The sequence below is a fragment of the Musca vetustissima genome, unplaced genomic scaffold (genome assembly GCF_032173495.1).
Source record: "Musca vetustissima isolate MV318-11 ecotype Yass unplaced genomic scaffold, APGP_CSIRO_Mvet_v1 utg87010, whole genome shotgun sequence".
Taxonomy (NCBI): domain Eukaryota; kingdom Metazoa; phylum Arthropoda; class Insecta; order Diptera; family Muscidae; genus Musca; species Musca vetustissima.
This window is the reverse complement of record NW_026884864.1, coordinates 1-10275: the sequence shown is the minus strand read 5'-3', so window position 1 is coordinate 10275 and position 10275 is coordinate 1. Positions and strand designations below refer to the sequence as shown.

General features: G+C 34.2%; 1 protein-coding gene across 1 annotated transcript; it reads left to right on the top strand.

The window, feature by feature from the left end:
* Window positions 1–264: 264 nt before the first annotated feature.
* On the top strand, window positions 265–10268 carry LOC133331936 (uncharacterized; the record flags this gene model as incomplete). The annotated part of the gene is made up of 5 exons (XM_061540324.1): window positions 265–432; window positions 6876–6992; window positions 9100–9612; window positions 9726–9815; window positions 9977–10268. Coding segments are annotated over exons 1-5 (1180 nt in total), but the record flags the coding sequence as incomplete, so codon positions are not given.
* Between the last annotated feature and the right edge of the window lie 7 nt (window positions 10269–10275).

Below are 10275 nucleotides of genomic sequence, written 5' to 3'. Positions count from 1 at the left end.
AAAAAATAAGGAAAACTACAATAAAATCAAATTTATTGGAAACTATATTGAAGAACGCGTTTCTTCTTCCAGTCGTTTTTCCTTTAAGTCCATGTGATCTAAGAGTTTGCGAGAAAAAAAGAAAAAAGTCACGTTAAAGAAATACGCACAAAAAACTACCCACTTCCGGTGGTGGCTCACGTAATGTAATGCATTATTTTTATTATTTGTGTGTGTATGTGTGTGTTTTTGTCGCGTTCTTTCGGAAACCTATAAAACAATAATATGACGACTAGCGATGAAGCCTTTTGCCACGACCACATCGAACATCCGTTGATGTGGTGCGATGAGAAAAGACGTCTCGTTGAACGCAAGAATGCCGAGGAAAGTATGCGTATGTGGCGTAGGCGAAAGACCGAAGAAATGGCCCGCAAAGAAAAGGATAAACAGGAAGTAAGTATGGTTTTTTTGCAAATGGAACGAAAGAAACTATTTTTTTTTTGTACAACACCGAAGAAAATATGCAAATACTTTGAAGAGGATAGATGTCGTGGGATTTTAGTTGGTCATAAAGAAAATGAGCAATAGAGTAGAATTTATGGATTTTCAGAAGAGTTGAGCACTATGTGGGTATGTTATATTTATTGCAATATGATAGCTAAATCCATTAATGTCACATTTAATTAGATATTGTTTTATAAGTAGAAGAATGTAATTTGTCAATTTTAATGACTTCAAGTCGAATGAGTTATTTCTGGGTGTTCGAAAAAAAATATGCATACGCTACCCAATATAATCTTGACTTTAAAGCCTTTCGAGTATTTTATAAATTATCCTATATTTCTAGCTGATAATTATTTTTTAATGACTCTTTCACGGTGAAATTACAATTTTAAGGGCTGTCCACACTAATACATATAATTTTTGTGATTGTATTTTTTTTCAAATACACAATTTTCCCTGTGAGAAATATTGTAAAAAATTTAATTTCAAATTTTAAGGGAGAAAAACATTTTGTATTCAATCCAATAATGTTTCTTTTCGCCTATCGCCATATATTCTATATATGCTTTTGAACTAATTTTTGCCAAAAATATATTAATTTTGAACGGAATGAACGACAATTTTGAAAGAAAAAATTATTATCTTAAAATGTTTATCTATATATAATTGTGTGTGTGTGAAATTGAACACACACCGACAGCCCATGGAACCTATTTTGAGCACTGCTGATATAAACTTAAAAAGTTTGTGAGAGTTCCAGATTTGGATTTGATCTAGGTTTGGTAAACATTTTACGAGTTTGGAACACACCATTTAATCTAAAACATGTTGGAAAGTTTTTCGCCATTTTGAATAAGATTTTATAAGGAGTGCACTAATAAGAGGTCTCATCAGAAAATATCCGTTTTTTTTTCAAAAAAGTGTTTATTTATTGCCCTCTTTAAAGTAATCCCTCTCAGATATAATATGGGGTTTTCCAATCCTCGAAACACTTCTGAAATATTATTTTTAATATAAGCAACGGCTCCTGCTCGCCTTCTTCTTGTATCTCCTAAATCGTAATAAAACGCTTTCCTTAAAATGGTGTATTCAGTTTTGGGAAAAGGGAAAGTCAGTGGGACCAAGTTCGGATAATTAGGTGGTTCCAACATTATTACTTTTTTTTTGGCACATTTTTCCTCAATTCGTTGTTTTCTAACAAATAGCCTGGAACTTTGATTGCCATGCCATAGTCGTTCTCCAGTCGTCACCGGTTATGGACTTTTTGAGGATATCTGGTTGATGAAGTCCAACAGCTCAAACATGAATCGTAGAACTCCCAGTCCTGAGATTGTCATAAGTTCCGTTCCAGAACCTAAAAGAATCTACTCATTTTACATGTTTTGCAACTTTTTACTCGAAACCCGTTCCTCAACCTACAAAACTGGTAAAACATTGACACAAATTTAAGAGAGCACAAAACAAAATGGCTTTCTTTTTGTTAAGTTTTTACTCGAGAAATTTGGTCGAGTAAAAATGGTAAACAGGAATGCCTACTTCTGATTGGCTGTCATGTTGATTTTGAAGTATTGCCATATAATTTTGGCAGATTTACTAGATTTGCGTTCCCGAACTTTTCAAATTATTTTGTACTCTGAGAGCAAATTTGAAATGTTTCCCTTTTTCTAGATTTACTATTAAAAAAGTACTGGAACAGACCAATTATGTTCGAAGACTCAATAAATATTTTATGAGATTTATGATTTTCCTAAATTGTGAACATTTTTCAAAATTTTGCTTTTTGTGGAGGTACCAGAAGTAGTGGACCGATAAGCCCCATCCTCAAACATGGAATAGGGCTTGGTTGAAGTATTAGGTTGTGTATTTTTGGTTATTTGGACTTTGTTTAAGCACATATAAGTATGTATATGCATTGGACCAGCCTAAAAATTATGAAAATACATTTTTTGTATTTCTCTTTCGAGATGAGTTACGTGATCGGAATTGTAATAAATAGGAAAACCAGAGATATCAGGCATATTGTGTAATGTCGTTACTTGATATGTTATAGTTATGTCGAATATTGATGCGAAATTCATTTCCGAATTAAATTAATCCGTGTCAAGGCTCGGCCATTTGACATCCATCCCTTTTCAGAGCAGACTTTTCTTGTAGTGAAGATAAGAAGGTGGCTTTGAACGCTAAGGCGTCGGACAACAATCGAGAGATGCCATAGGATCCAGGGTTCATGTTTTTGAGTTATTTATGTTCATTTCATGCATACTATGTGAATAGAATTGATGCATTTTAATTTAAAGGCTGGCTTATAATATGTTAAAATATAGCTTTGAACATATCGTCATAATAAATGCAAATGGACGTAACTACAGAAAAATTTGAAGTTGACTTTTTGTTTGGTTATTGTTTGCCTAATCAAACTACTTGTTCACACAAAAATTTAGTCATCTAACGTCAAAAACAGTGATCTAATTAAAGAAATTGAAACGGGCATAACTACACTCCTGTAAAAAAAAACTTAAGCTCGCAATATTGAAGGTTGAAATTCTGAACTTATATTAATGTTTCTTCTGGGATGTTTGATATTGAAAATGAGATATATCGGCCAATTTTTTACAGTAGTCCCCATATAGCAGTATCCCAAATTTAAGGCTTTTCTTCATTTTCTTAACTAATCAGGTTTAATTAGGTGTTTTTGTTTCCCTCTGGGTGGAAACATTACGGAGAAATATTTAACATCTTAGTGCAACATTTACAAAAATCGGTCGAAACTGTATATGGGAGCTATATTGAAATCTGAACCGATTTTCCCGAAATTTCACACACATCACTCTAGGCTCAATTCAGTACGCTATGCAAAATTTCGTGCAAATAGTAAAAAATATAGGGGCTTTAATTTGGTACCCTGTAAAAATTTTAATCTCAATCGGATAATTATTAGTCACTTTATTGTACTACAATTGTGTTGTAGTTTTTTTATTTTTTTTTTTTCAAAAAATAAATTCTTTTCTATAGTGTTGTTTTTTGGATTCTTTTGTAAAATTAGTATAAGTGTAGTTAAGTCCGTTTGCATTTATGATGACGATATATTGTTATTATTTGTAGGATGTTTGGTATACCAAATGGGCCGAAAACAAATTTATTTAACAAATTATTAATACAGGTCTATGTTTTGATATAGCCCCTATATAAAGGTCCCACCCAATTTTTGGTATTATGAGGAATTTACTCACAATTTCCAACAGTATATAGGTTTTGACATAGTTTTCTATATAAAAGTGCAGCCTATTTTGAGACTTTTAAAAATATTTTTCAACAGAAAAGGTTCTAGATATACATTTTGGGGTTTTGGACGCTGGCACACATCTGTGCAGAAAAGGATCATTATAGGCTCATGTTTCGACATAGCCCCTTTATAAAGATATATATAAAAATTGTATATCCCCTATATAAAGACTAGCCAAATTTTCCAATCAAAAAGACTGGTTCTTGATAAAGAAAATACTTCGCCCCAGAAAATGTCCAATATAGGTCAATGTTTTTGTAAATACATACAGATTACTCGTCTAATATTTGTTATGTTAAAGTTCCTAGTCTCGTTTTCCAATCATAATGTCTGTAATTTGGTATTCTAAATTAGAGTGACAGTATCCATCTAAATATCCTGACTTAAAAAAGAATGTTTGAATGCACATGCATACTATTTGGCAAAAGATGGAAGTTAAAATAATTTGTGACAACTGTCGACGTGGATTATTAAGACAAAATTGAATGGATGACCCTAAAACTTTGTATGGCGGTAAAGCTCCATCCTGTGAAGATCTGTGAAGAACTGGTATAGAGAATACAGTCGAGGCTGACGCTCGCTTAAAGACGAAGGTTGTCGACAATTATTATTTACATATCCTATACAACCTAAAAGCAGTAGCTAATGTAAATATAGAAATCCATTATTTTTTCAGCAGATGGATGTACTGATAGTTTTCTATCTAAAGTGTCGATAAAACGAAGATGCAAGCCAAGCGGCTAAACTTGTTAATTGTGTGTATGGTTCAGATACTGTAACAGTCAAATTCGTGCAATTTTGGTTTCGTAGGAATTTTTGATGTTGAAGATGAACCTCGCATAGGTAGGCCGGTCGTCCAATATGTCGATAAAATCGGAGAAATTATCGATGTTGACCGGCATGTTAGCAGTCGTAATATCGCCCAAGATCTAATAATCGACCATAAAACTGTTTTAAACCATTTACAATTGGCTAGAAATGGGTAACAGGAGAGGTGTCGTGTTCCACCAGGACAACGCTAAGCCGCACACATCTAAAGTGACTCGCCAGAAACTTCAGGAGCTTTGTTGGAAGATTTTAATGGATCCGCCATACAACAATTATCATATTTTTCTTGCATTGTAAAATTTATTTAATGATAACAAATTGATATATAGGGAGGATTGTGGAAATCGACTGCTAGAGTTTTTTGCAAATAGATAGCAGCACTTCTATGTGAGAGGCATTACGACGTTACATTTAAAATGGCAACGGACATTCCGACGTATATTAAATGAAGTCCTATAGTTCATATACAAATAATGGATTTCATTTTCCCCAAACTAATATTTAAGCCATACAATTAACTTTTAGATTTTGAACAAAAATTTCTCTGGCGTTATATGAGTTAATAGTCTTTGATTTATTTTTTCTTAAAAATATGTTCTTGAAATTGAAAGGTTGTACATATATTGTTACTGCTTATAGGATGAGTGGTGCTGAAGACAAAATATAACGTTCTAAGATCAGGTAGAGGTTCCAAATTATAGTAACACTTTTTTTTCTAAATTTTGAAGGCTTTTGCCGCATTTGTTACGGAAGACGCTGTGTTATGGCATTTTGTTTACTTATTTCACAACAAGGCCTACCGAACTTAATCAGCTTTTCCCATGTTTATAGTTTTTGCTTAAGAATATGGTTTAATGTTTAGCAAATTGTTGTTAAATATTTATTTCCTTTTTCTAAAAGATAAGAGTTTGCGAAGGCATTTAAATACCCATTGTTCTAAAGAACTTGACATGAACATTCACAAGAAATGTTCACAGACAGGGACATTTTAGCTATCTTATTTAAATCCACATACCTTAATGATTTCCTAACTTCTTCATAGAATTACAATTCTCTACAAAATATTCCCATTAAATTCAATAAGTATCCCAGTGGTCCCAAAAAATCAAACACACGTGTACACATTTCATCCCACACAAGCACACACACATTCATCCCTAACTTTCATCAACAAACGGAAATAAACAATATTAGAAGGAAATCATGTTTTCAGGGTTAATAACCTTTGCTAAGACGACTAACAAATTCCGAACAACAACATCCGACACAAAAAGACAAATTTCTTAGAATCGAAGGAAGGAAAGAAATTTGGCAAAAAATAAAGTTCACAATAAGAAGTCAGTCAGGTCGGATGGCTGGCAAGAAGTCAGCACTGTCACTTTAACACATTCCCAGGTGAAATACATTACAAATGTTTCCAAAAAATTCCTATGGAGTTAAGGTTAGAAAAGGCAAGGGGTGGTATGGGGAGCATATATATCATTTATTCTTAAAGATTTCTTGTCTACCCCCCGTGGAGTGGGGAGGTATTTTATCAGTTCCATTTGTATTTTTTTTCTTTTTGGCAATTGCGTGACTTGTTGGGTTAATGCCGCTCTCTTTTCCACAGTTCCAGTTTTTTTTTTTTTGGCAAAGTCAAAATAAAGTTTTGATTTGCAACTATAACAACAACAACCTATAACTTCAACAGTATTGAGCGAAAATTTATTACGATTTAGTAACAATTACACGGATCACCGAAGGAATAAAATAAATCAAATTGTTATAAAAAAATAGGGTCTTAGTTGCTACTGAAAATAACACAAAGGAAAATAGTTTGAAAATAAATTTCGCATATTTAATAGGATGGTTCCAAAGGTAATTACTTGTTTCAGACCACATTTTCATATACTGCAAACATGATATTGAAATTTAAACATGACTTCAAATTGTTTAAGTCTTTAACATTAAAAAAATGCATCCTTGTCCTTTCAGTCCAATCCAAAGTATTTTATTTTGTCCTCTAATTTCCTAAAATTTTCGTTACATCCTAATACACATTTATTTATGTTCTAAATGTGTTTTTATTTGTCTCGACCCATTGTGTATCACGTTTAAGCCATTTATTTATTTCGTTTGGCACCCAAGGGCTAAATAATTATATCCAATTATAATGGTTAATAAATTTTTGTGAAAAAATAATTGTTTTGTGAAGTTGTTTTCGTTATCAAATAGATTTATCTAATTTATTGCCAATTAAAATAATAATAAATTATGTTTCGGTCTCTTCTCTCTTCTGCAGTACTATGAATTAATGGTTAAACACTGCCCATGGGGAAAACCAGGTGGAGGTGCCCCAAACATTGATATAAGGCGCAAGGATATAACAGCTGCTGGATTACATTCAACACAACCAATTGTGAGTATAAACAAATAAGAAAATAAAAAACTAAAATAATCATTAAAAATCCACGCCTAAAGGCCTCTTAATCCCTTAAAAAATATTCTTTAAAAATCCACGCCTAAAGGCCTCTTAATCCCTTAAAAAATATTCTTTAAAAATCCACGCCTAAAGGCCTCTTAATCCCTTCAAAAATATTCTTTAAAAATCCACGCCTAAAGGCCTCTTAATCCCTTCAAAAATATTCTTTAAAAATCCATGCCTAAAGGCCTCTTAATCCCTTCCAAAATATTCTTTAAAAATCCACGCCTAAAGGCCTCTTAATCCCTTCAAAAATATTCTTTAAAAATCCATGCCTAAAGGCCTCTTAATCCCTTCAAAAATATTCTTTAAAAATCCACGCCTAAAGGCCTCTTAATCCCTTCAAAAATATTCTTTAAAAATCCATGCCTAAAGGCCTCTTAATCCCTTCAAAAATATTCTTTAAAAATCCACGCCTAAAGGCCTCTTAATCCCTTCAAAAATATTCTTTAAAAATCCATGCCTAAAGGCCTCTTAATCCCTTCAAAAATATTCTTTAAAAATCCACGCCTAAAGGCCTCTTAATCCCTTCAAAAATATTCTTTAAAAATCCATGCCTAAAGGCCTCTTAATCCCTTCAAAAATATTCTTTAAAAATCCACGCCTAAAGGCCTGTTAATCCCTTCAAAAATATTCTTTAAAAATCCACGCCTAAAGGCCTCTTAATCCCTTCAAAAATATTCTTTAAAAATCCACGCCTAAAGGCCTCTTAATCCCTTCAAAAATATTCTTTAAAAATCCACGCCTAAAGGCCTCTTAATCCCTTCAAAAATATTCTTTAAAAATCCATGCCTAAAGGCCTCTTAATCCCTTCAAAAATATTCTTTAAAAATCCACGCCTAAAGGCCTCTTAATCCCTTAAAAAATATTCTTTAAAAATCCACGCCTAAAGGCCTCTTAATCCCTTAAAAAATATTCTTTAAAAATCCACGCCTAAAGGCCTCTTAATCTCTTAAAAAATATTCTTTAAAAATCCACGCCTAAAGGCCTCTTAATCCCTTAAAAAAATATTCTTTAAAAATCCACGCCTAAAGGCCTCTTAATGCCTCCAAAAATATTCTTTAAAAATCCACGCCTAAAGGCCTCTTAATCCCTTAAAAAATATTCTTTAAAAATCCACGCCTAAAGGCCTCTTAATGCCTCCAAAAATATTCTTTAAAAATCCACGCCTAAAGGCCTCTTAATCCCTTAAAAAAATATTCTTTAAAAATCCACGCCTAAAGGCCTCTTAATGCCTCCAAAAATATTCTTTAAAAATCCACGCCTAAAGGCCTCTTAGTGCCTCCAAAAATATTCTTTAAAAAATCCACGCCTATAACTGACATGGTGCCTCCAAAAATATTCTTTAAAAAATCCACGCCTATAACTGACATGGTGCCTCCAAAAATATTCTTTAAAAAATCCACGCCTATAACTGACATGGTGCCTCCAAAAATATTCTTTAAAAAATCCACGCCTAAAGGCCTCTTAATGCCTCCAAAAATATTCTTTAAAAATCCACGCCTAAAGGCCTCTTAATGCCTCCAAAAATATTCTTTAAAAATCCACGCCTAAAGGCCTCTTAATGCCTCCAAAAATATTCTTTAAAAATCCACGCCTAAAGGCCTCTTAATGCCTCCAAAAATATTCTTTAAAAAATCCACGCCTATAAGGCCTCTTAATGCCTCCAAAAATATTCTTTAAAAATCCACGCCTAAAGGCCTCTTAATGCCTCCAAAAATATTCTTTAAAAATCCACGCCTAAAGGCCTCTTAATCCCTTAAAAAATATTCTTTAAAAATCCACGCCTAAAGGCCTCTTAATCCCTTAAAAAATATTCTTTAAAAAATCACGCCTAAAGGCCTCTTAATCCCTTAAAAAATATTCTTTAAAAATCCACGCCTAAAGGCCTCTTAATCCCTTAAAAAATATTCTTTAAAAATCCACGCCTAAAGGCCTCTTAATTCCTTCAAAAATATTACTTAAGGCCTCATATACTAAGGCCTCATTCTCCCTTAAAATTTTAAATAAATCCGAACCTGATTTTTAAAATCCTTTATTTCAGAGTACAACCCATCGTTTGGCCTCACTGCCTCCCTGTCGTTTCAGTGATTATTTTCTCAAACACAAACGATGCTTCGATCCCGGTGCAGCCTATCATCCGCATCACTATCATCATCATTCGGTGCCACGTCTGACCACTCACACCCATACAGTCCAGCATGTATCCGATCGTCCGGTAATAGGTGGGGCCACCAGTATGGTAACCTTGTGTGATATACCCACAACAGCTACCAGTGGAGCTGGTGGTCCAACACCTGCTGGTGGTAAGAATGCCGAAAGTTTACAAATCACCCTTAAAGATCACCCCTCAATGTCGTTTCGTAATAAAGGTCATGTAGACATTGAAGTCCGTTATAAGCCGACAGCGGCCGGTAAGGGTAAACCAATGTTGGAGAAAATTGTAGTCACCGAAAGTGATAAATGTCCAATTGTAGAAGAGAAACGGGGCTGTGGGGCTTCAGTGGGTCCACATGGTTTGAAGCAGAAGAAAACGTTGGAGAAAATCGAGAAACCGGTGAGAATGGTTTACTGCATGCCCATGTGTGTACGCTTGTGATATTATTTGTTGTTGTTTTTCTTGTTCTTCTCCTCCTTTTTCTTCTTTCTATGTTTGGTATTTTGTATTAGGCTAGCAAAGATCCCTGGGGTAAACCGGGTCCGGGTGGCAAACCATGGCGTAGTCCCAAATCGGTGGGAACGACTTTTATGAAGTCACTGGTATGTTGGGAGGGAAGTAGGGATTTTCGAACGGGACCAGTAATAAGAGTCCCCACCATTCGTGGTAGATGACTATGCGGTTTCATTGTTTCCTATATAATTTTTCTTATAAGTTAGATTATCCTTGTAAAATCTTATGAAATCTCTCTTTTTTATTTCAGGGTTGGACCAACAAAGAAATGCTCAAAGAATTGGATCAGGATAATCCCGTTACCCCAGCCGAAAAGCCCACATTCCGTAAATCCCGTGCCACACGAAAAGCCACCCGCTGTTGTGACATGTGTACATGTAAGTGCCCGGCCATGACAAGTAGTCCCATTAAACCGCTACAAAAAACTGCAGCACCTGCAAAATCGACAATAACAGCAGCAAATGAAACGAAACCGAAAATCTGTCCACGAATGATGCGTCATAACAAGGCTGCTGCCACTGCTGATACCACAACTGATAATAGCGCTCA